Source organism: Mytilus trossulus, chromosome 11, assembly GCF_036588685.1.
Source record: "Mytilus trossulus isolate FHL-02 chromosome 11, PNRI_Mtr1.1.1.hap1, whole genome shotgun sequence".
Taxonomy (NCBI): domain Eukaryota; kingdom Metazoa; phylum Mollusca; class Bivalvia; order Mytilida; family Mytilidae; genus Mytilus; species Mytilus trossulus.
In genome coordinates, this window is record NC_086383.1 from 71,157,068 (window position 1) to 71,182,180 (window position 25,113).

General features: G+C 35.8%; 7 protein-coding genes across 7 annotated transcripts; all 7 read left to right on the forward strand.

Moving 5' to 3' along the window:
• The first annotated feature begins 1,183 nt into the window (after nucleotides 1-1,183).
• Nucleotides 1,184-1,768, forward strand: LOC134691629 (histone H1-delta-like). Its single transcript, XM_063552194.1, has one exon. It carries the CDS (start codon nucleotides 1,184-1,186, stop codon nucleotides 1,757-1,759), a length of 576 nt encoding a protein of 191 aa, XP_063408264.1. The 3' UTR covers nucleotides 1,760-1,768.
• A 2,941-nt stretch (nucleotides 1,769-4,709) lies between these two features.
• On the forward strand, nucleotides 4,710-6,373 carry LOC134690284 (histone H1-delta-like). Its single transcript, XM_063550260.1, has 2 exons — nucleotides 4,710-5,171; nucleotides 6,362-6,373. The coding sequence occupies exons 1-2, from the start codon at nucleotides 4,710-4,712 to the stop codon at nucleotides 6,371-6,373; spliced, it is 474 nt and encodes a 157-aa protein (XP_063406330.1).
• A 1,862-nt stretch (nucleotides 6,374-8,235) lies between these two features.
• On the forward strand, nucleotides 8,236-8,820 carry LOC134690285 (histone H1-delta-like). Its single transcript, XM_063550261.1, has one exon. The coding sequence runs from the start codon at nucleotides 8,236-8,238 to the stop codon at nucleotides 8,809-8,811; it is 576 nt and encodes a 191-aa protein (XP_063406331.1). The 3' UTR covers nucleotides 8,812-8,820.
• A 2,941-nt stretch (nucleotides 8,821-11,761) lies between these two features.
• Nucleotides 11,762-13,425, forward strand: LOC134690286 (histone H1-delta-like). Its single transcript, XM_063550263.1, has 2 exons — nucleotides 11,762-12,223; nucleotides 13,414-13,425. Exons 1-2 carry the CDS (start codon nucleotides 11,762-11,764, stop codon nucleotides 13,423-13,425), a joined length of 474 nt encoding a protein of 157 aa, XP_063406333.1.
• Nucleotides 13,426-15,287: 1,862 nt separating this feature from the next.
• On the forward strand, nucleotides 15,288-16,951 carry LOC134690287 (histone H1-delta-like). Its single transcript, XM_063550264.1, has 2 exons — nucleotides 15,288-15,749; nucleotides 16,940-16,951. The coding sequence occupies exons 1-2, from the start codon at nucleotides 15,288-15,290 to the stop codon at nucleotides 16,949-16,951; spliced, it is 474 nt and encodes a 157-aa protein (XP_063406334.1).
• Nucleotides 16,952-18,813: 1,862 nt separating this feature from the next.
• On the forward strand, nucleotides 18,814-20,477 carry LOC134690288 (histone H1-delta-like). Its single transcript, XM_063550265.1, has 2 exons — nucleotides 18,814-19,275; nucleotides 20,466-20,477. Exons 1-2 carry the CDS (start codon nucleotides 18,814-18,816, stop codon nucleotides 20,475-20,477), a joined length of 474 nt encoding a protein of 157 aa, XP_063406335.1.
• Nucleotides 20,478-22,339: 1,862 nt separating this feature from the next.
• LOC134690289 (histone H1-delta-like) lies at nucleotides 22,340-24,004 on the forward strand. The gene is made up of 2 exons (XM_063550266.1): nucleotides 22,340-22,801; nucleotides 23,993-24,004. Exons 1-2 carry the CDS (start codon nucleotides 22,340-22,342, stop codon nucleotides 24,002-24,004), a joined length of 474 nt encoding a protein of 157 aa, XP_063406336.1.
• The last annotated feature ends 1,109 nt before the right edge of the window (nucleotides 24,005-25,113 follow it).

Sequence of the window (25,113 nt, forward strand, 5' to 3'; positions counted from 1 at the left end):
GTGTTTTTGTCCTTCCGTCTCTTTTTAATCGTCCGTGTCACGGGATGCTGCTTCACCCGTTACCGGTTCTGGGTTCACTTGCATAGCTTATATAGGTATAATGCATATGTATAGCTAGAGTCTTCACTGTGACACACATTCCCCTTTTTGAGGGGAAATAAATGAACTTTTGTAATTGTCCATTAAGATACAAATGATATGTACCACTTTCGAATTATAAAACTACAAAAATCTTCGTGTTTTGTTTTTGTTTTTGTTTGTATCGAAACTTTCAGGCGGCCAGGCCACTTTGAGCTCTGATCATCGGTTATTGATAATAAAATTAATTAAATATATTTTGTTGAAAAATATGGTATATTCTATAAGACATATTCGAGTTTTTGACTTGAAAGTGCGCAAATTGTACATGAAAATGGAAATAAAAGCGAATGTGCATCATACAGAACAGTTGTTCAGTGCCTGAGATCCACTGAAAACAAAGTCGCTCTCTGAAAAGTTCCCAACGCTAAATTAAATAAAAGATGTTTCAAATTCGTATTCTAGATATTGGGTTTGTTCATTCGAATCTTGAATGTTTGCGAAATTTCGCTCGGGTTGAATAAAAATGTTATTTGAAGTTTTAGTAAAAATCTGCAATTAAACAATGGCGCGTGAACTTTTTGTGTGTTTCCCTCTAGCTGGAAACAAACTTATTACGAGGAGGAACATGCTTCCAGTGAATAAAAACGGAAAGAAACCTAGAGAGAAATGATTTTTCTTCCGCTGTACAATTTTACGACGATAGAATATTTGTGTAATGAGAAAAACTCGTAAATTTTCTGTCAACATACCTGCGAAGACAATTCAGTCGGTTCTACTTTAACTATTAATATCTTTTTACTGTGTACATCGAAAAATACACAGTTTATCTAACATGCAAGATTAATGACTGTTGAGCAATTTGGTATGCTATATGTGAATGTTTTTGATAGAATTATACTATAAATTATCATAAAAGTCTTCGAAGAAGCACATAATCATTTTACCGAGATCGCGTAATGGATTTTACAAGTTATTTTTAAGGGTGTCTTCGTCGAGGTCCGCGTTCGTCTGTTATAAATAAACGAGGCCTGGAATGGCGTTATTTTCAAATCGTTATTCGTAGTATAAACTTCGTAAAGGATAATATTTTGAATCATTCAAAATGGCAGACGCAACAGCAGCACCAGCAGTAGCACCAGCTAAATCACCAAAGAAAAAGGCAGCAGCCAAGCCAAAGAAGCCTTCCGCACATCCTAAATACAGCGAGATGATTGGAAAAGCCATCGCCGCTTTGAAAGAACGTGGAGGTTCCTCAAGGCAAGCAATTCTGAAGTACATCATGGCCAACTTCAACGTCGGAAAAGATGCCAAGTCAGTAAATGCTCATTTAAAACTTGCACTCAGAGCCGGAGTTAAGAACAACAGTTTGAAGCAGTCCAAGGGAACTGGAGCATCCGGCTCTTTCAGAATTGGAGAGGCTAAAGTGGTTAAAAAGAAGCCAGCAAAGGCAAAAAAAGCAGCCAAACCTAAGGCCGCCAAGCCTAAGAAGGCAAAGACCACACCCAAGAAAAAGAAGCCAGCAGCAAAGAAACCAGCTGGAGAGAAAAAGGCGGCCAAACCAAAAGCAAAAAAACCAGCAGCAAAGAAAGCAGCCAAGCCAAAGAAGCCAGCAGCCAAGTCACCAGCCAAAAAGAAGGCAGCCAAACCAAAAGCCAAGAAGACACCAAAGAAGAAGTAAACTGTTCCAGACTTCAGTCTGCAGAGGCTATTCAGCCACCAAAAGCCCTTTTAAGGGCTACCCAATTTATTCAAAAAGAATCTACAATTGTTGTACATTAGTTATCAAACTAAATCTAGCTGAGCCCTACTTTCTCTGAACTTTGCACTGGTCTCTGAAATATTTTTTTGGTCAAATTATTTCCATTGTTTGTTTTATTTCACTCCTTATGACTATACTATTTCTAACACCTAAATATGCAGCTGTTGTTTTGGATATTTTTTGTGTAGTTAGGCACCATTAAAGTTATATCAGTGTATTTTCACGCACTTGTTAGAACTGAATAAAACTTTTTCTAATCAGTTTTCGTTAGAATGACAATCTACGAAAATAGGAAGTCATGCTAGGGTTTTATTGTGCTCTTTTTTTAGGGGGAAGGGGGTCAAAATCACACAGCTAACCTTCAACCGAAAAATCATTTTTGTCATTATATGAGTTTTTCCATTTCTCTCTTCTTCTTCGTGTTCAACTTGACTGACATTTTTAGTTGGACTTTTTCTACACGTATGCAAAGTCAAAGGTTGGCTCACTATTTCATATCAACTAGTCAATGGGGAGGTAACTCTGAAATTAAACTCAGTACTTTTTTTCAGTACTATATAAATAAACTGTTAAAATGTACACAATACAAAAGATGTATAACGTATCGTCAAAATCAGATTAGTAGCAAATGAATGCAGTGACGTTTGTCTGTTATATATTTATTTTTTTATTTATTATTTGTCAAAATTACTACAATAATATTGTGTATTAAAATTTAGAAGGAAACTCTAAAGTACGGAGGTTTTTGTTCAACATTTAACAGTTCTGCAATTATTTTGTCATTTTATTACCTGCGATTTATTATGCAAATTTCACTATTCTCTACCTTTCGAATTTCACCTTTGTTTTACTCGTGTATAAAATAAATGCACCTACTTGTTTCTATGTTTCTTTCAAATGGTTGTCCTGTGATTTTTCTCTTCTTTTTTCTCTCTGTTATTTAGTGTGTGACGACTTGACTGTATCTTTGCTATGTCTTTTTAATCTGTCGACAGCACGCGAGGTGAATCAACCCGAAACAATACAGTGACGTCACATGTGACTACTGTGATGAACAAAAACAAGGATGGATGGACGGACAGTGGTACAAAAGTAAGAAAAAGTTATTTCTCTGATAACAGGTATCGCGTGAATTGTAGGTTCACGGTATAGGTTTTTTTCTCTCATTTTTGAAGATCATCTATACAGTTGTCTATAATTGCTTACATCCACTTCATTTGAACTATGGTGGATAGTTGTCTCATTGGCAATCATACCACATCTCCTTCCTTATTTTCATATTGAAATGACAGCACCTTAACGACACACACAAACATAGCCTACTAGTATATACGTACATGGGAGACTGAGAAAATCTGTGCTTATTGGAAAATGATAAAAAAAAAAAAAATCTTTAAGGTATGCTATGACTAAGCTTAAAATATAAGGTAGATAGGGAGTAGGAAGCACACATATTCTTTTTTTTATTTGGCCTTAATGAAGAAGAAAACCACACACACAGCATATTACATCTTGTACTAACATCCATTAAACGCTATGCTAATATGTCTTCAAAAGAGAACCCTATTATATATCCCCCCTTTTTTCTCCGGATTTTGTTTTTTTGGAAAAAGGGGGAGGGGCTGGCGGTTTAGTTCAATACAGTGGGAAAATGTTTTGCCCAAAGTCCAATGGTTCACACTGATGTGTTTTTGTCCTTCCGTCTCTTTTTAATCGTCCGTGTCACGGGATGCTGCTTCACCCGTTACCGGTTCTGGGTTCACTTGCATAGCTTATATAGGTATAATGCATATGTATAGCTAGAGTCTTCACTGTGACACACATTCCCCTTTTTGAGGGGAAATAAATGAACTTTTGTAATTGTCCATTAAGATACAAATGATATGTACCACTTTCGAATTATAAAACTACAAAAATCTTCGTGTTTTGTTTTTGTTTTTGTTTGTATCGAAACTTTCAGGCGGCCAGGCCACTTTGAGCTCTGATCATCGGTTATTGATAATAAAATTAATTAAATATATTTTGTTGAAAAATATGGTATATTCTATAAGACATATTCGAGTTTTTGACTTGAAAGTGCGCAAATTGTACATGAAAATGGAAATAAAAGCGAATGTGCATCATACAGAACAGTTGTTCAGTGCCTGAGATCCACTGAAAACAAAGTCGCTCTCTGAAAAGTTCCCAACGCTAAATTAAATAAAAAGATGTTTCAAATTCGTATTCTAGATATTGGGTTTGTTCATTCGAATCTTGAATGTTTGCGAAATTTCGCTCGGGTTGAATAAAAATGTTATTTGAAGTTTTAGTAAAAATCTGCAATTAAACAATGGCGCGTGAACTTTTTGTGTGTTTCCCTCTAGCTGGAAACAAACTTATTACGAGGAGGAACATGCTTCCAGTGAATAAAAACGGAAAGAAACCTAGAGAGAAATGATTTTTCTTCCGCTGTACAATTTTACGACGATAGAATATTTGTGTAATGAGAAAAACTCGTAAATTTTCTGTCAACATACCTGCGAAGACAATTCAGTCGGTTCTACTTTAACTATTAATATCTTTTTACTGTGTACATCGAAAAATACACAGTTTATCTAACATGCAAGATTAATGACTGTTGAGCAATTTGGTATGCTATATGTGAATGTTTTTGATAGAATTATACTATAAATTATCATAAAAGTCTTCGAAGAAGCACATAATCATTTTACCGAGATCGCGTAATGGATTTTACAAGTTATTTTTAAGGGTGTCTTCGTCGAGGTCCGCGTTCGTCTGTTATAAATAAACGAGGCCTGGAATGGCGTTATTTTCAAATCGTTATTCGTAGTATAAACTTCGTAAAGGATAATATTTTGAATCATTCAAAATGGCAGACGCAACAGCAGCACCAGCAGTAGCACCAGCTAAATCACCAAAGAAAAAGGCAGCAGCCAAGCCAAAGAAGCCTTCCGCACATCCTAAATACAGCGAGATGATTGGAAAAGCCATCGCCGCTTTGAAAGAACGTGGAGGTTCCTCAAGGCAAGCAATTCTGAAGTACATCATGGCCAACTTCAACGTCGGAAAAGATGCCAAGTCAGTAAATGCTCATTTAAAACTTGCACTCAGAGCCGGAGTTAAGAACAACAGTTTGAAGCAGTCCAAGGGAACTGGAGCATCCGGCTCTTTCAGAATTGGAGAGGCTAAAGTGGTTAAAAAGAAGCCAGCAAAGGCAAAAAAAGCAGCCAAACCTAAGGCCGCCAAGCCTAAGAAGGCAAAGACCACACCCAAGAAAAAGAAGCCAGCAGCAAAGAAACCAGCTGGAGAGAAAAAGGCGGCCAAACCAAAAGCAAAAAAACCAGCAGCAAAGAAAGCAGCCAAGCCAAAGAAGCCAGCAGCCAAGTCACCAGCCAAAAAGAAGGCAGCCAAACCAAAAGCCAAGAAGACACCAAAGAAGAAGTAAACTGTTCCAGACTTCAGTCTGCAGAGGCTATTCAGCCACCAAAAGCCCTTTTAAGGGCTACCCAATTTATTCAAAAAGAATCTACAATTGTTGTACATTAGTTATCAAACTAAATCTAGCTGAGCCCTACTTTCTCTGAACTTTGCACTGGTCTCTGAAATATTTTTTTGGTCAAATTATTTCCATTGTTTGTTTTATTTCACTCCTTATGACTATACTATTTCTAACACCTAAATATGCAGCTGTTGTTTTGGATATTTTTTGTGTAGTTAGGCACCATTAAAGTTATATCAGTGTATTTTCACGCACTTGTTAGAACTGAATAAAACTTTTTCTAATCAGTTTTCGTTAGAATGACAATCTACGAAAATAGGAAGTCATGCTAGGGTTTTATTGTGCTCTTTTTTTAGGGGGAAGGGGGTCAAAATCACACAGCTAACCTTCAACCGAAAAATCATTTTTGTCATTATATGAGTTTTTCCATTTCTCTCTTCTTCTTCGTGTTCAACTTGACTGACATTTTTAGTTGGACTTTTTCTACACGTATGCAAAGTCAAAGGTTGGCTCACTATTTCATATCAACTAGTCAATGGGGAGGTAACTCTGAAATTAAACTCAGTACTTTTTTTCAGTACTATATAAATAAACTGTTAAAATGTACACAATACAAAAGATGTATAACGTATCGTCAAAATCAGATTAGTAGCAAATGAATGCAGTGACGTTTGTCTGTTATATATTTATTTTTTTATTTATTATTTGTCAAAATTACTACAATAATATTGTGTATTAAAATTTAGAAGGAAACTCTAAAGTACGGAGGTTTTTGTTCAACATTTAACAGTTCTGCAATTATTTTGTCATTTTATTACCTGCGATTTATTATGCAAATTTCACTATTCTCTACCTTTCGAATTTCACCTTTGTTTTACTCGTGTATAAAATAAATGCACCTACTTGTTTCTATGTTTCTTTCAAATGGTTGTCCTGTGATTTTTCTCTTCTTTTTTCTCTCTGTTATTTAGTGTGTGACGACTTGACTGTATCTTTGCTATGTCTTTTTAATCTGTCGACAGCACGCGAGGTGAATCAACCCGAAACAATACAGTGACGTCACATGTGACTACTGTGATGAACAAAAACAAGGATGGATGGACGGACAGTGGTACAAAAGTAAGAAAAAGTTATTTCTCTGATAACAGGTATCGCGTGAATTGTAGGTTCACGGTATAGGTTTTTTTCTCTCATTTTTGAAGATCATCTATACAGTTGTCTATAATTGCTTACATCCACTTCATTTGAACTATGGTGGATAGTTGTCTCATTGGCAATCATACCACATCTCCTTCCTTATTTTCATATTGAAATGACAGCACCTTAACGACACACACAAACATAGCCTACTAGTATATACGTACATGGGAGACTGAGAAAATCTGTGCTTATTGGAAAATGATAAAAAAAAAAAAAATCTTTAAGGTATGCTATGACTAAGCTTAAAATATAAGGTAGATAGGGAGTAGGAAGCACACATATTCTTTTTTTTATTTGGCCTTAATGAAGAAGAAAACCACACACACAGCATATTACATCTTGTACTAACATCCATTAAACGCTATGCTAATATGTCTTCAAAAGAGAACCCTATTATATATCCCCCCTTTTTTCTCCGGATTTTGTTTTTTTGGAAAAAGGGGGAGGGGCTGGCGGTTTAGTTCAATACAGTGGGAAAATGTTTTGCCCAAAGTCCAATGGTTCACACTGATGTGTTTTTGTCCTTCCGTCTCTTTTTAATCGTCCGTGTCACGGGATGCTGCTTCACCCGTTACCGGTTCTGGGTTCACTTGCATAGCTTATATAGGTATAATGCATATGTATAGCTAGAGTCTTCACTGTGACACACATTCCCCTTTTTGAGGGGAAATAAATGAACTTTTGTAATTGTCCATTAAGATACAAATGATATGTACCACTTTCGAATTATAAAACTACAAAAATCTTCGTGTTTTGTTTTTGTTTTTGTTTGTATCGAAACTTTCAGGCGGCCAGGCCACTTTGAGCTCTGATCATCGGTTATTGATAATAAAATTAATTAAATATATTTTGTTGAAAAATATGGTATATTCTATAAGACATATTCGAGTTTTTGACTTGAAAGTGCGCAAATTGTACATGAAAATGGAAATAAAAGCGAATGTGCATCATACAGAACAGTTGTTCAGTGCCTGAGATCCACTGAAAACAAAGTCGCTCTCTGAAAAGTTCCCAACGCTAAATTAAATAAAAAGATGTTTCAAATTCGTATTCTAGATATTGGGTTTGTTCATTCGAATCTTGAATGTTTGCGAAATTTCGCTCGGGTTGAATAAAAATGTTATTTGAAGTTTTAGTAAAAATCTGCAATTAAACAATGGCGCGTGAACTTTTTGTGTGTTTCCCTCTAGCTGGAAACAAACTTATTACGAGGAGGAACATGCTTCCAGTGAATAAAAACGGAAAGAAACCTAGAGAGAAATGATTTTTCTTCCGCTGTACAATTTTACGACGATAGAATATTTGTGTAATGAGAAAAACTCGTAAATTTTCTGTCAACATACCTGCGAAGACAATTCAGTCGGTTCTACTTTAACTATTAATATCTTTTTACTGTGTACATCGAAAAATACACAGTTTATCTAACATGCAAGATTAATGACTGTTGAGCAATTTGGTATGCTATATGTGAATGTTTTTGATAGAATTATACTATAAATTATCATAAAAGTCTTCGAAGAAGCACATAATCATTTTACCGAGATCGCGTAATGGATTTTACAAGTTATTTTTAAGGGTGTCTTCGTCGAGGTCCGCGTTCGTCTGTTATAAATAAACGAGGCCTGGAATGGCGTTATTTTCAAATCGTTATTCGTAGTATAAACTTCGTAAAGGATAATATTTTGAATCATTCAAAATGGCAGACGCAACAGCAGCACCAGCAGTAGCACCAGCTAAATCACCAGAGAAAAAGGCAGCAGCCAAGCCAAAGAAGCCTTCCGCACATCCTAAATACAGCGAGATGATTGGAAAAGCCATCGCCGCTTTGAAAGAACGTGGAGGTTCCTCAAGGCAAGCAATTCTGAAGTACATCATGGCCAACTTCAACGTCGGAAAAGATGCCAAGTCAGTAAATGCTCATTTAAAACTTGCACTCAGAGCCGGAGTTAAGAACAACAGTTTGAAGCAGTCCAAGGGAACTGGAGCATCCGGCTCTTTCAGAATTGGAGAGGCTAAAGTGGTTAAAAAGAAGCCAGCAAAGGCAAAAAAAGCAGCCAAACCTAAGGCCGCCAAGCCTAAGAAGGCAAAGACCACACCCAAGAAAAAGAAGCCAGCAGCAAAGAAACCAGCTGGAGAGAAAAAGGCGGCCAAACCAAAAGCAAAAAAACCAGCAGCAAAGAAAGCAGCCAAGCCAAAGAAGCCAGCAGCCAAGTCACCAGCCAAAAAGAAGGCAGCCAAACCAAAAGCCAAGAAGACACCAAAGAAGAAGTAAACTGTTCCAGACTTCAGTCTGCAGAGGCTATTCAGCCACCAAAAGCCCTTTTAAGGGCTACCCAATTTATTCAAAAAGAATCTACAATTGTTGTACATTAGTTATCAAACTAAATCTAGCTGAGCCCTACTTTCTCTGAACTTTGCACTGGTCTCTGAAATATTTTTTTGGTCAAATTATTTCCATTGTTTGTTTTATTTCACTCCTTATGACTATACTATTTCTAACACCTAAATATGCAGCTGTTGTTTTGGATATTTTTTGTGTAGTTAGGCACCATTAAAGTTATATCAGTGTATTTTCACGCACTTGTTAGAACTGAATAAAACTTTTTCTAATCAGTTTTCGTTAGAATGACAATCTACGAAAATAGGAAGTCATGCTAGGGTTTTATTGTGCTCTTTTTTTAGGGGGAAGGGGGTCAAAATCACACAGCTAACCTTCAACCGAAAAATCATTTTTGTCATTATATGAGTTTTTCCATTTCTCTCTTCTTCTTCGTGTTCAACTTGACTGACATTTTTAGTTGGACTTTTTCTACACGTATGCAAAGTCAAAGGTTGGCTCACTATTTCATATCAACTAGTCAATGGGGAGGTAACTCTGAAATTAAACTCAGTACTTTTTTTCAGTACTATATAAATAAACTGTTAAAATGTACACAATACAAAAGATGTATAACGTATCGTCAAAATCAGATTAGTAGCAAATGAATGCAGTGACGTTTGTCTGTTATATATTTATTTTTTTATTTATTATTTGTCAAAATTACTACAATAATATTGTGTATTAAAATTTAGAAGGAAACTCTAAAGTACGGAGGTTTTTGTTCAACATTTAACAGTTCTGCAATTATTTTGTCATTTTATTACCTGCGATTTATTATGCAAATTTCACTATTCTCTACCTTTCGAATTTCACCTTTGTTTTACTCGTGTATAAAATAAATGCACCTACTTGTTTCTATGTTTCTTTCAAATGGTTGTCCTGTGATTTTTCTCTTCTTTTTTCTCTCTGTTATTTAGTGTGTGACGACTTGACTGTATCTTTGCTATGTCTTTTTAATCTGTCGACAGCACGCGAGGTGAATCAACCCGAAACAATACAGTGACGTCACATGTGACTACTGTGATGAACAAAAACAAGGATGGATGGACGGACAGTGGTACAAAAGTAAGAAAAAGTTATTTCTCTGATAACAGGTATCGCGTGAATTGTAGGTTCACGGTATAGGTTTTTTTCTCTCATTTTTGAAGATCATCTATACAATTGTCTATAATTGCTTACATCCACTTCATTTGAACTATGGTGGATAGTTGTCTCATTGGCAATCATACCACATCTCCTTCCTTATTTTCATATTGAAATGACAGCACCTTAACGACACACACAAACATAGCCTACTAGTATATACGTACATGGGAGACTGAGAAAATCTGTGCTTATTGGAAAATGATAAAAAAAAAAAAAATCTTTAAGGTATGCTATGACTAAGCTTAAAATATAAGGTAGATAGGGAGTAGGAAGCACACATATTCTTTTTTTTATTTGGCCTTAATGAAGAAGAAAACCACACACACAGCATATTACATCTTGTACTAACATCCATTAAACGCTATGCTAATATGTCTTCAAAAGAGAACCCTATTATATATCCCCCCTTTTTTCTCCGGATTTTGTTTTTTTGGAAAAAGGGGGAGGGGCTGGCGGTTTAGTTCAATACAGTGGGAAAATGTTTTGCCCAAAGTCCAATGGTTCACACTGATGTGTTTTTGTCCTTCCGTCTCTTTTTAATCGTCCGTGTCACGGGATGCTGCTTCACCCGTTACCGGTTCTGGGTTCACTTGCATAGCTTATATAGGTATAATGCATATGTATAGCTAGAGTCTTCACTGTGACACACATTCCCCTTTTTGAGGGGAAATAAATGAACTTTTGTAATTGTCCATTAAGATACAAATGATATGTACCACTTTCGAATTATAAAACTACAAAAATCTTCGTGTTTTGTTTTTGTTTTTGTTTGTATCGAAACTTTCAGGCGGCCAGGCCACTTTGAGCTCTGATCATCGGTTATTGATAATAAAATTAATTAAATATATTTTGTTGAAAAATATGGTATATTCTATAAGACATATTCGAGTTTTTGACTTGAAAGTGCGCAAATTGTACATGAAAATGGAAATAAAAGCGAATGTGCATCATACAGAACAGTTGTTCAGTGCCTGAGATCCACTGAAAACAAAGTCGCTCTCTGAAAAGTTCCCAACGCTAAATTAAATAAAAAGATGTTTCAAATTCGTATTCTAGATATTGGGTTTGTTCATTCGAATCTTGAATGTTTGCGAAATTTCGCTCGGGTTGAATAAAAATGTTATTTGAAGTTTTAGTAAAAATCTGCAATTAAACAATGGCGCGTGAACTTTTTGTGTGTTTCCCTCTAGCTGGAAACAAACTTATTACGAGGAGGAACATGCTTCCAGTGAATAAAAACGGAAAGAAACCTAGAGAGAAATGATTTTTCTTCCGCTGTACAATTTTACGACGATAGAATATTTGTGTAATGAGAAAAACTCGTAAATTTTCTGTCAACATACCTGCGAAGACAATTCAGTCGGTTCTACTTTAACTATTAATATCTTTTTACTGTGTACATCGAAAAATACACAGTTTATCTAACATGCAAGATTAATGACTGTTGAGCAATTTGGTATGCTATATGTGAATGTTTTTGATAGAATTATACTATAAATTATCATAAAAGTCTTCGAAGAAGCACATAATCATTTTACCGAGATCGCGTAATGGATTTTACAAGTTATTTTTAAGGGTGTCTTCGTCGAGGTCCGCGTTCGTCTGTTATAAATAAACGAGGCCTGGAATGGCGTTATTTTCAAATCGTTATTCGTAGTATAAACTTCGTAAAGGATAATATTTTGAATCATTCAAAATGGCAGACGCAACAGCAGCACCAGCAGTAGCACCAGCTAAATCACCAAAGAAAAAGGCAGCAGCCAAGCCAAAGAAGCCTTCCGCACATCCTAAATACAGCGAGATGATTGGAAAAGCCATCGCCGCTTTGAAAGAACGTGGAGGTTCCTCAAGGCAAGCAATTCTGAAGTACATCATGGCCAACTTCAACGTCGGAAAAGATGCCAAGTCAGTAAATGCTCATTTAAAACTTGCACTCAGAGCCGGAGTTAAGAACAACAGTTTGAAGCAGTCCAAGGGAACTGGAGCATCCGGCTCTTTCAGAATTGGAGAGGCTAAAGTGGTTAAAAAGAAGCCAGCAAAGGCAAAAAAAGCAGCCAAACCTAAGGCCGCCAAGCCTAAGAAGGCAAAGACCACACCCAAGAAAAAGAAGCCAGCAGCAAAGAAACCAGCTGGAGAGAAAAAGGCGGCCAAACCAAAAGCAAAAAAACCAGCAGCAAAGAAAGCAGCCAAGCCAAAGAAGCCAGCAGCCAAGTCACCAGCCAAAAAGAAGGCAGCCAAACCAAAAGCCAAGAAGACACCAAAGAAGAAGTAAACTGTTCCAGACTTCAGTCTGCAGAGGCTATTCAGCCACCAAAAGCCCTTTTAAGGGCTACCCAATTTATTCAAAAAGAATCTACAATTGTTGTACATTAGTTATCAAACTAAATCTAGCTGAGCCCTACTTTCTCTGAACTTTGCACTGGTCTCTGAAATATTTTTTTGGTCAAATTATTTCCATTGTTTGTTTTATTTCACTCCTTATGACTATACTATTTCTAACACCTAAATATGCAGCTGTTGTTTTGGATATTTTTTGTGTAGTTAGGCACCATTAAAGTTATATCAGTGTATTTTCACGCACTTGTTAGAACCGAATAAAACTTTTTCTAATCAGTTTTCGTTAGAATGACAATCTACGAAAATAGGAAGTCATGCTAGGGTTTTATTGTGCTCTTTTTTTAGGGGGAAGGGGGTCAAAATCACACAGCTAACCTTCAACCGAAAAATCATTTTTGTCATTATATGAGTTTTTCCATTTCTCTCTTCTTCTTCGTGTTCAACTTGACTGACATTTTTAGTTGGACTTTTTCTACACGTATGCAAAGTCAAAGGTTGGCTCACTATTTCATATCAACTAGTCAATGGGGAGGTAACTCTGAAATTAAACTCAGTACTTTTTTTCAGTACTATATAAATAAACTGTTAAAATGTACACAATACAAAAGATGTATAACGTATCGTCAAAATCAGATTAGTAGCAAATGAATGCAGTGACGTTTGTCTGTTATATATTTATTTTTTTATTTATTATTTGTCAAAATTACTACAATAATATTGTGTATTAAAATTTAGAAGGAAACTCTAAAGTACGGAGGTTTTTGTTCAACATTTAACAGTTCTGCAATTATTTTGTCATTTTATTACCTGCGATTTATTATGCAAATTTCACTATTCTCTACCTTTCGAATTTCACCTTTGTTTTACTCGTGTATAAAATAAATGCACCTACTTGTTTCTATGTTTCTTTCAAATGGTTGTCCTGTGATTTTTCTCTTCTTTTTTCTCTCTGTTATTTAGTGTGTGACGACTTGACTGTATCTTTGCTATGTCTTTTTAATCTGTCGACAGCACGCGAGGTGAATCAACCCGAAACAATACAGTGACGTCACATGTGACTACTGTGATGAACAAAAACAAGGATGGATGGACGGACAGTGGTACAAAAGTAAGAAAAAGTTATTTCTCTGATAACAGGTATCGCGTGAATTGTAGGTTCACGGTATAGGTTTTTTTCTCTCATTTTTGAAGATCATCTATACAGTTGTCTATAATTGCTTACATCCACTTCATTTGAACTATGGTGGATAGTTGTCTCATTGGCAATCATACCACATCTCCTTCCTTATTTTCATATTGAAATGACAGCACCTTAACGACACACACAAACATAGCCTACTAGTATATACGTACATGGGAGACTGAGAAAATCTGTGCTTATTGGAAAATGATAAAAAAAAAAAAAATCTTTAAGGTATGCTATGACTAAGCTTAAAATATAAGGTAGATAGGGAGTAGGAAGCACACATATTCTTTTTTTTATTTGGCCTTAATGAAGAAGAAAACCACACACACAGCATATTACATCTTGTACTAACATCCATTAAACGCTATGCTAATATGTCTTCAAAAGAGAACCCTATTATATATCCCCCCTTTTTTCTCCGGATTTTGTTTTTTTGGAAAAAGGGGGAGGGGCTGGCGGTTTAGTTCAATACAGTGGGAAAATGTTTTGCCCAAAGTCCAATGGTTCACACTGATGTGTTTTTGTCCTTCCGTCTCTTTTTAATCGTCCGTGTCACGGGATGCTGCTTCACCCGTTACCGGTTCTGGGTTCACTTGCATAGCTTATATAGGTATAATGCATATGTATAGCTAGAGTCTTCACTGTGACACACATTCCCCTTTTTGAGGGGAAATAAATGAACTTTTGTAATTGTCCATTAAGATACAAATGATATGTACCACTTTCGAATTATAAAACTACAAAAATCTTCGTGTTTTGTTTTTGTTTTTGTTTGTATCGAAACTTTCAGGCGGCCAGGCCACTTTGAGCTCTGATCATCGGTTATTGATAATAAAATTAATTAAATATATTTTGTTGAAAAATATGGTATATTCTATAAGACATATTCGAGTTTTTGACTTGAAAGTGCGCAAATTGTACATGAAAATGGAAATAAAAGCGAATGTGCATCATACAGAACAGTTGTTCAGTGCCTGAGATCCACTGAAAACAAAGTCGCTCTCTGAAAAGTTCCCAACGCTAAATTAAATAAAAAGATGTTTCAAATTCGTATTCTAGATATTGGGTTTGTTCATTCGAATCTTGAATGTTTGCGAAATTTCGCTCGGGTTGAATAAAAATGTTATTTGAAGTTTTAGTAAAAATCTGCAATTAAACAATGGCGCGTGAACTTTTTGTGTGTTTCCCTCTAGCTGGAAACAAACTTATTACGAGGAGGAACATGCTTCCAGTGAATAAAAACGGAAAGAAACCTAGAGAGAAATGATTTTTCTTCCGCTGTACAATTTTACGACGATAGAATATTTGTGTAATGAGAAAAACTCGTAAATTTTCTGTCAACATACCTGCGAAGACAATTCAGTCGGTTCTACTTTAACTATTAATATCTTTTTACTGTGTACATCGAAAAATACACAGTTTATCTAACATGCAAGATTAATGACTGTTGAGCAATTTGGTATGCTATATGTGAATGTTTTTGATAGAATTATACTATAAATTATCATAAAAGTCTTCGAAGAAGCACATAATCATTTTACCGAGATCGCGTAATGGATTTTACAAGTTATTTTTAAGGGTGTCTTCGTCGAGGTCCGCGTTCGTCTGTTATAAATAAACGAGGCCTGGAATGGCGTTATTTTCAAATCGTTATTCGTAGTATAAACTTCGTAAAGGATAATATTTTGAATCATTCAAAATGGCAGACGCAACAGCAGCACCAGCAGTAGCACCAGCTAAATCACCAAAGAAAAAGGCAGCAGCCAAGCCAAAGAAGCCTTCCGCACATCCTAAATACAGCGAGATGATTGGAAAAGCCATCGCCGCTTTGAAAGAACGTGGAGGTTCCTCAAGGCAAGCAATTCTGAAGTACATCATGGCCAACTTCAACGTCGGAAAAGATGCCAAGTCAGTAAATGCTCATTTAAAACTTGCACTCAGAGCCGGAGTTAAGAACAACAGTTTGAAGCAGTCCAAGGGAACTGGAGCATCCGGCTCTTTCAGAATTGGAGAGGCTAAAGTGGTTAAAAAGAAGCCAGCAAAGGCAAAAAAAGCAGCCAAACCTAAGGCCGCCAAGCCTAAGAAGGCAAAGACCACACCCAAGAAAAAGAAGCCAGCAGCAAAGAAACCAGCTGGAGAGAAAAAGGCGGCCAAACCAAAAGCAAAAAAACCAGCAGCAAAGAAAGCAGCCAAGCCAAAGAAGCCAGCAGCCAAGTCACCAGCCAAAAAGAAGGCAGCCAAACCAAAAGCCAAGAAGACACCAAAGAAGAAGTAAACTGTTCCAGACTTCAGTCTGCAGAGGCTATTCAGCCACCAAAAGCCCTTTTAAGGGCTACCCAATTTATTCAAAAAGAATCTACAATTGTTGTACATTAGTTATCAAACTAAATCTAGCTGAGCCCTACTTTCTCTGAACTTTGCACTGGTCTCTGAAATATTTTTTTGGTCAAATTATTTCCATTGTTTGTTTTATTTCACTCCTTATGACTATACTATTTCTAACACCTAAATATGCAGCTGTTGTTTTGGATATTTTTTGTGTAGTTAGGCACCATTAAAGTTATATCAGTGTATTTTCACGCACTTGTTAGAACTGAATAAAACTTTTTCTAATCAGTTTTCGTTAGAATGACAATCTACGAAAATAGGAAGTCATGCTAGGGTTTTATTGTGCTCTTTTTTTAGGGGGAAGGGGGTCAAAATCACACAGCTAACCTTCAACCGAAAAATCATTTTTGTCATTATATGAGTTTTTCCATTTCTCTCTTCTTCTTCGTGTTCAACTTGACTGACATTTTTAGTTGGACTTTTTCTACACGTATGCAAAGTCAAAGGTTGGCTCACTATTTCATATCAACTAGTCAATGGGGAGGTAACTCTGAAATTAAACTCAGTACTTTTTTTCAGTACTATATAAATAAACTGTTAAAATGTACACAATACAAAAGATGTATAACGTATCGTCAAAATCAGATTAGTAGCAAATGAATGCAGTGACGTTTGTCTGTTATATATTTATTTTTTTATTTATTATTTGTCAAAATTACTACAATAATATTGTGTATTAAAATTTAGAAGGAAACTCTAAAGTACGGAGGTTTTTGTTCAACATTTAACAGTTCTGCAATTATTTTGTCATTTTATTACCTGCGATTTATTATGCAAATTTCACTATTCTCTACCTTTCGAATTTCACCTTTGTTTTACTCGTGTATAAAATAAATGCACCTACTTGTTTCTATGTTTCTTTCAAATGGTTGTCCTGTGATTTTTCTCTTCTTTTTTCTCTCTGTTATTTAGTGTGTGACGACTTGACTGTATCTTTGCTATGTCTTTTTAATCTGTCGACAGCACGCGAGGTGAATCAACCCGAAACAATACAGTGACGTCACATGTGACTACTGTGATGAACAAAAACAAGGATGGATGGACGGACAGTGGTACAAAAGTAAGAAAAAGTTATTTCTCTGATAACAGGTATCGCGTGAATTGTAGGTTCACGGTATAGGTTTTTTTCTCTCATTTTTGAAGATCATCTATACAGTTGTCTATAATTGCTTACATCCACTTCATTTGAACTATGGTGGATAGTTGTCTCATTGGCAATCATACCACATCTCCTTCCTTATTTTCATATTGAAATGACAGCACCTTAACGACACACACAAACATAGCCTACTAGTATATACGTACATGGGAGACTGAGAAAATCTGTGCTTATTGGAAAATGATAAAAAAAAAAAAAATCTTTAAGGTATGCTATGACTAAGCTTAAAATATAAGGTAGATAGGGAGTAGGAAGCACACATATTCTTTTTTTTATTTGGCCTTAATGAAGAAGAAAACCACACACACAGCATATTACATCTTGTACTAACATCCATTAAACGCTATGCTAATATGTCTTCAAAAGAGAACCCTATTATATATCCCCCCTTTTTTCTCCGGATTTTGTTTTTTTGGAAAAAGGGGGAGGGGCTGGCGGTTTAGTTCAATACAGTGGGAAAATGTTTTGCCCAAAGTCCAATGGTTCACACTGATGTGTTTTTGTCCTTCCGTCTCTTTTTAATCGTCCGTGTCACGGGATGCTGCTTCACCCGTTACCGGTTCTGGGTTCACTTGCATAGCTTATATAGGTATAATGCATATGTATAGCTAGAGTCTTCACTGTGACACACATTCCCCTTTTTGAGGGGAAATAAATGAACTTTTGTAATTGTCCATTAAGATACAAATGATATGTACCACTTTCGAATTATAAAACTACAAAAATCTTCGTGTTTTGTTTTTGTTTTTGTTTGTATCGAAACTTTCAGGCGGCCAGGCCACTTTGAGCTCTGATCATCGGTTATTGATAATAAAATTAATTAAATATATTTTGTTGAAAAATATGGTATATTCTATAAGACATATTCGAGTTTTTGACTTGAAAGTGCGCAAATTGTACATGAAAATGGAAATAAAAGCGAATGTGCATCATACAGAACAGTTGTTCAGTGCCTGAGATCCACTGAAAACAAAGTCGCTCTCTGAAAAGTTCCCAACGCTAAATTAAATAAAAAGATGTTTCAAATTCGTATTCTAGATATTGGGTTTGTTCATTCGAATCTTGAATGTTTGCGAAATTTCGCTCGGGTTGAATAAAAATGTTATTTGAAGTTTTAGTAAAAATCTGCAATTAAACAATGGCGCGTGAACTTTTTGTGTGTTTCCCTCTAGCTGGAAACAAACTTATTACGAGGAGGAACATGCTTCCAGTGAATAAAAACGGAAAGAAACCTAGAGAGAAATGATTTTTCTTCCGCTGTACAATTTTACGACGATAGAATATTTGTGTAATGAGAAAAACTCGTAAATTTTCTGTCAACATACCTGCGAAGACAATTCAGTCGGTTCTACTTTAACTATTAATATCTTTTTACTGTGTACATCGAAAAATACACAGTTTATCTAACATGCAAGATTAATGACTGTTGAGCAATTTGGTATGCTATATGTGAATGTTTTTGATAGAATTATACTATAAATTATCATAAAAGTCTTCGAAGAAGCACATAATCATTTTACCGAGATCGCGTAATGGATTTTACAAGTTATTTTTAAGGGTGTCTTCGTCGAGGTCCGCGTTCGTCTGTTATAAATAAACGAGGCCTGGAATGGCGTTATTTTCAAATCGTTATTCGTAGTATAAACTTCGTAAAGGATAATATTTTGAATCATTCAAAATGGCAGACGCAACAGCAGCACCAGCAGTAGCACCAGCTAAATCACCAAAGAAAAAGGCAGCAGCCAAGCCAAAGAAGCCTTCCGCACATCCTAAATACAGCGAGATGATTGGAAAAGCCATCGCCGCTTTGAAAGAACGTGGAGGTTCCTCAAGGCAAGCAATTCTGAAGTACATCATGGCCAACTTCAACGTCGGAAAAGATGCCAAGTCAGTAAATGCTCATTTAAAACTTGCACTCAGAGCCGGAGTTAAGAACAACAGTTTGAAGCAGTCCAAGGGAACTGGAGCATCCGGCTCTTTCAGAATTGGAGAGGCTAAAGTGGTTAAAAAGAAGCCAGCAAAGGCAAAAAAAGCAGCCAAACCTAAGGCCGCCAAGCCTAAGAAGGCAAAGACCACACCCAAGAAAAAGAAGCCAGCAGCAAAGAAACCAGCTGGAGAGAAAAAGGCGGCCAAACCAAAAGCAAAAAAACCAGCAGCAAAGAAAGCAGCCAAGCCAAAGAAGCCAGCAGCCAAGTCACCAGCCAAAAAGAAGGCAGCCAAACCAAAAGCCAAGAAGACACCAAAGAAGAAGTAAACTGTTCCAGACTTCAGTCTGCAGAGGCTATTCAGCCACCAAAAGCCCTTTTAAGGGCTACCCAATTTATTCAAAAAGAATCTACAATTGTTGTACATTAGTTATCAAACTAAATCTAGCTGAGCCCTACTTTCTCTGAACTTTGCACTGGTCTCTGAAATATTTTTTTGGTCAAATTATTTCCATTGTTTGTTTTATTTCACTCCTTATGACTATACTATTTCTAACACCTAAATATGCAGCTGTTGTTTTGGATATTTTTTGTGTAGTTAGGCACCATTAAAGTTATATCAGTGTATTTTCACGCACTTGTTAGAACTGAATAAAACTTTTTCTAATCAGTTTTCGTTAGAATGACAATCTACGAAAATAGGAAGTCATGCTAGGGTTTTATTGTGCTCTTTTTTTAGGGGGAAGGGGGTCAAAATCACACAGCTAACCTTCAACCGAAAAATCATTTTTGTCATTATATGAGTTTTTCCATTTCTCTCTTCTTCTTCGTGTTCAACTTGACTGACATTTTTAGTTGGACTTTTTCTACACGTATGCAAAGTCAAAGGTTGGCTCACTATTTCATATCAACTAGTCAATGGGGAGGTAACTCTGAAATTAAACTCAGTACTTTTTTTCAGTACTATATAAATAAACTGTTAAAATGTACACAATACAAAAGATGTATAACGTATCGTCAAAATCAGATTAGTAGCAAATGAATGCAGTGACGTTTGTCTGTTATATATTTATTTTTTTATTTATTATTTGTCAAAATTACTACAATAATATTGTGTATTAAAATTTAGAAGGAAACTCTAAAGTACGGAGGTTTTTGTTCAACATTTAACAGTTCTGCAATTATTTTGTCATTTTATTACCTGCGATTTATTATGCAAATTTCACTATTCTCTACCTTTCGAATTTCACCTTTGTTTTACTCGTGTATAAAATAAATGCACCTACTTGTTTCTATGTTTCTTTCAAATGGTTGTCCTGTGATTTTTCTCTTCTTTTTTCTCTCTGTTATTTAGTGTGTGACGACTTGACTGTATCTTTGCTATGTCTTTTTAATCTGTCGACAGCACGCGAGGTGAATCAACCCGAAACAATACAGTGACGTCACATGTGACTACTGTGATGAACAAAAACAAGGATGGATGGACGGACAGTGGTACAAAAGTAAGAAAAAGTTATTTCTCTGATAACAGGTATCGCGTGAATTGTAGGTTCACGGTATAGGTTTTTTTCTCTCATTTTTGAAGATCATCTATACAGTTGTCTATAATTGCTTACATCCACTTCATTTGAACTATGGTGGATAGTTGTCTCATTGGCAATCATACCACATCTCCTTCCTTATTTTCATATTGAAATGACAGCACCTTAACGACACACACAAACATAGCCTACTAGTATATACGTACATGGGAGACTGAGAAAATCTGTGCTTATTGGAAAATGATAAAAAAAAAAAAAATCTTTAAGGTATGCTATGACTAAGCTTAAAATATAAGGTAGATAGGGAGTAGGAAGCACACATATTCTTTTTTTTATTTGGCCTTAATGAAGAAGAAAACCACACACACAGCATATTACATCTTGTACTAACATCCATTAAACGCTATGCTAATATGTCTTCAAAAGAGAACCCTATTATATATCCCCCCTTTTTTCTCCGGATTTTGTTTTTTTGGAAAAAGGGGGAGGGGCTGGCGGTTTAGTTCAATACAGTGGGAAAATGTTTTGCCCAAAGTCCAATGGTTCACACTGATGTGTTTTTGTCCTTCCGTCTCTTTTTAATCGTCCGTGTCACGGGATGCTGCTTCACCCGTTACCGGTTCTGGGTTCACTTGCATAGCTTATATAGGTATAATGCATATGTATAGCTAGAGTCTTCACTGTGACACACATTCCCCTTTTTGAGGGGAAATAAATGAACTTTTGTAATTGTCCATTAAGATACAAATGATATGTACCACTTTCGAATTATAAAACTACAAAAATCTTCGTGTTTTGTTTTTGTTTTTGTTTGTATCGAAACTTTCAGGCGGCCAGGCCACTTTGAGCTCTGATCATCGGTTATTGATAATAAAATTAATTAAATATATTTTGTTGAAAAATATGGTATATTCTATAAGACATATTCGAGTTTTTGACTTGAAAGTGCGCAAATTGTACATGAAAATGGAAATAAAAGCGAATGTGCATCATACAGAACAGTTGTTCAGTGCCTGAGATCCACTGAAAACAAAGTCGCTCTCTGAAAAGTTCCCAACGCTAAATTAAATAAAAAGATGTTTCAAATTCGTATTCTAGATATTGGGTTTGTTCATTCGAATCTTGAATGTTTGCGAAATTTCGCTCGGGTTGAATAAAAATGTTATTTGAAGTTTTAGTAAAAATCTGCAATTAAACAATGGCGCGTGAACTTTTTGTGTGTTTCCCTCTAGCTGGAAACAAACTTATTACGAGGAGGAACATGCTTCCAGTGAATAAAAACGGAAAGAAACCTAGAGAGAAATGATTTTTCTTCCGCTGTACAATTTTACGACGATAGAATATTTGTGTAATGAGAAAAACTCGTAAATTTTCTGTCAACATACCTGCGAAGACAATTCAGTCGGTTCTACTTTAACTATTAATATCTTTTTACTGTGTACATCGAAAAATACACAGTTTATCTAACATGCAAGATTAATGACTGTTGAGCAATTTGGTATGCTATATGTGAATGTTTTTGATAGAATTATACTATAAATTATCATAAAAGTCTTCGAAGAAGCACATAATCATTTTACCGAGATCGCGTAATGGATTTTACAAGTTATTTTTAAGGGTGTCTTCGTCGAGGTCCGCGTTCGTCTGTTATAAATAAACGAGGCCTGGAATGGCGTTATTTTCAAATCGTTATTCGTAGTATAAACTTCGTAAAGGATAATATTTTGAATCATTCAAAATGGCAGACGCAACAGCAGCACCAGCAGTAGCACCAGCTAAATCACCAAAGAAAAAGGCAGCAGCCAAGCCAAAGAAGCCTTCCGCACATCCTAAATACAGCGAGATGATTGGAAAAGCCATCGCCGCTTTGAAAGAACGTGGAGGTTCCTCAAGGCAAGCAATTCTGAAGTACATCATGGCCAACTTCAACGTCGGAAAAGATGCCAAGTCAGTAAATGCTCATTTAAAACTTGCACTCAGAGCCGGAGTTAAGAACAACAGTTTGAAGCAGTCCAAGGGAACTGGAGCATCCGGCTCTTTCAGAATTGGAGAGGCTAAAGTGGTTAAAAAGAAGCCAGCAAAGGCAAAAAAAGCAGCCAAACCTAAGGCCGCCAAGCCTAAGAAGGCAAAGACCACACCCAAGAAAAAGAAGCCAGCAGCAAAGAAACCAGCTGGAGAGAAAAAGGCGGCCAAACCAAAAGCAAAAAAACCAGCAGCAAAGAAAGCAGCCAAGCCAAAGAAGCCAGCAGCCAAGTCACCAGCCAAAAAGAAGGCAGCCAAACCAAAAGCCAAGAAGACACCAAAGAAGAAGTAAACTGTTCCAGACTTCAGTCTGCAGAGGCTATTCAGCCACCAAAAGCCCTTTTAAGGGCTACCCAATTTATTCAAAAAGAATCTACAATTGTTGTACATTAGTTATCAAACTAAATCTAGCTGAGCCCTACTTTCTCTGAACTTTGCACTGGTCTCTGAAATATTTTTTTGGTCAAATTATTTCCATTGTTTGTTTTATTTCACTCCTTATGACTATACTATTTCTAACACCTAAATATGCAGCTGTTGTTTTGGATATTTTTTGTGTAGTTAGGCACCATTAAAGTTATATCAGTGTATTTTCACGCACTTGTTAGAACTGAATAAAACTTTTTCTAATCAGTTTTCGTTAGAATGACAATCTACGAAAATAGGAAGTCATGCTAGGGTTTTATTGTGCTCTTTTTTTAGGGGGAAGGGGGTCAAAATCACACAGCTAACCTTCAACCGAAAAATCATTTTTGTCATTATATGAGTTTTTCCATTTCTCTCTTCTTCTTCGTGTTCAACTTGACTGACATTTTTAGTTGGACTTTTTCTACACGTATGCAAAGTCAAAGGTTGGCTCACTATTTCATATCAACTAGTCAATGGGGAGGTAACTCTGAAATTAAACTCAGTACTTTTTTTCAGTACTATATAAATAAACTGTTAAAATGTACACAATACAAAAGATGTATAACGTATCGTCAAAATCAGATTAGTAGCAAATGAATGCAGTGACGTTTGTCTGTTATATATTTATTTTTTTTATTTATTATTTGTCAAAATTACTACAATAATATTGTGTATTAAAATTTAGAAGGAAACTCTAAAGTACGGAGGTTTTTGTTCAACATTTAACAGTTCTGCAATTATTTTGTCATTTTATTACCTGCGATTTATTATGCAAATTTCACTATTCTCTACCTTTCGAATTTCACCTTTGTTTTACTCGTGTATAAAATAAATGCACCTACTTGTTTCTATGTTTCTTTCAAATGGTTGTCCTGTGATTTTTCTCTTCTTTTTTCTCTCTGTTATTTAGTGTGTGACGACTTGACTGTATCTTTGCTATGTCTTTTTAATCTGTCGACAGCACGCGAGGTGAATCAACCCGAAACAATACAGTGACGTCACATGTGACTACTGTGATGAACAAAAACAAGGATGGATGGACGGACAGTGGTACAAAAGTAAGAAAAAGTTATTTCTCTGATAACAGGTATCGCGTGAATTGTAGGTTCACGGTATAGGTTTTTTTCTCTCATTTTTGAAGATCATCTATACAGTTGTCTATAATTGCTTACATCCACTTCATTTGAACTATGGTGGATAGTTGTCTCATTGGCAATCATACCACATCTCCTTCCTTATTTTCATATTGAAATGACAGCACCTTAACGACACACACAAACATAGCCTACTAGTATATACGTACATGGGAGACTGAGAAAATCTGTGCTTATTGGAAAATGATAAAAAAAAAAAAAAATCTTTAAGGTATGCTATGACTAAGCTTAAAATATAAGGTAGATAGGGAGTAGGAAGCACACATATTCTTTTTTTTTATTTGGCCTTAATGAAGAAGAAAACCACACACACAGCATATTACATCTTGTACTAACATCCATTAAACGCTATGCTAATATGTCTTCAAAAGAGAACCCTATTATATATCCCCCCTTTTTTCTCCGGATTTTGTTTTTTTGGAAAAAGGGGGAGGGGCTGGCGGTTTAGTTCAATACAGTGGGAAAATGTTTTGCCCAAAGTCCAATGGTTCACACTGATGTGTTTTTGTCCTTCCGTCTCTTTTTAATCGTCCGTGTCACGGGATGCTGCTTCACCCGTTACCGGTTCTGGGTTCACTTGCATAGCTTATATAGGTATAATGCATATGTATAGCTAGAGTCTTCACTGTGACACACATTCCCCTTTTTGAGGGGAAATAAATGAACTTTTGTAATTGTCCATTAAGATACAAATGATATGTACCACTTTCGAATTATAAAACTACAAAAATCTTCGTGTTTTGTTTTTGTTTTTGTTTGTATCGAAACTTTCAGGCGGCCAGGCCACTTTGAGCTCTGATCATCGGTTATTGATAATAAAATTAATTAAATATATTTTGTTGAAAAATATGGTATATTCTATAAGACATATTCGAGTTTTTGACTTGAAAGTGCGCAAATTGTACATGAAAATGGAAATAAAAGCGAA

Bases quoted from the DNA above. Each gene is read 5' to 3' on its own strand.
- LOC134690288 (XM_063550265.1), top strand. From the start codon at position 18,814: ATGGCAGACGCAACAGCAGCACCAGCAGTAGCACCAGCTAAATCACCA.
- LOC134690287 (XM_063550264.1), top strand. From the start codon at position 15,288: ATGGCAGACGCAACAGCAGCACCAGCAGTAGCACCAGCTAAATCACCA.
- LOC134691629 (XM_063552194.1), top strand. From the start codon at position 1,184: ATGGCAGACGCAACAGCAGCACCAGCAGTAGCACCAGCTAAATCACCA.
- LOC134690284 (XM_063550260.1), top strand. From the start codon at position 4,710: ATGGCAGACGCAACAGCAGCACCAGCAGTAGCACCAGCTAAATCACCA.
- LOC134690285 (XM_063550261.1), top strand. From the start codon at position 8,236: ATGGCAGACGCAACAGCAGCACCAGCAGTAGCACCAGCTAAATCACCA.
- LOC134690289 (XM_063550266.1), top strand. From the start codon at position 22,340: ATGGCAGACGCAACAGCAGCACCAGCAGTAGCACCAGCTAAATCACCA.
- LOC134690286 (XM_063550263.1), top strand. From the start codon at position 11,762: ATGGCAGACGCAACAGCAGCACCAGCAGTAGCACCAGCTAAATCACCA.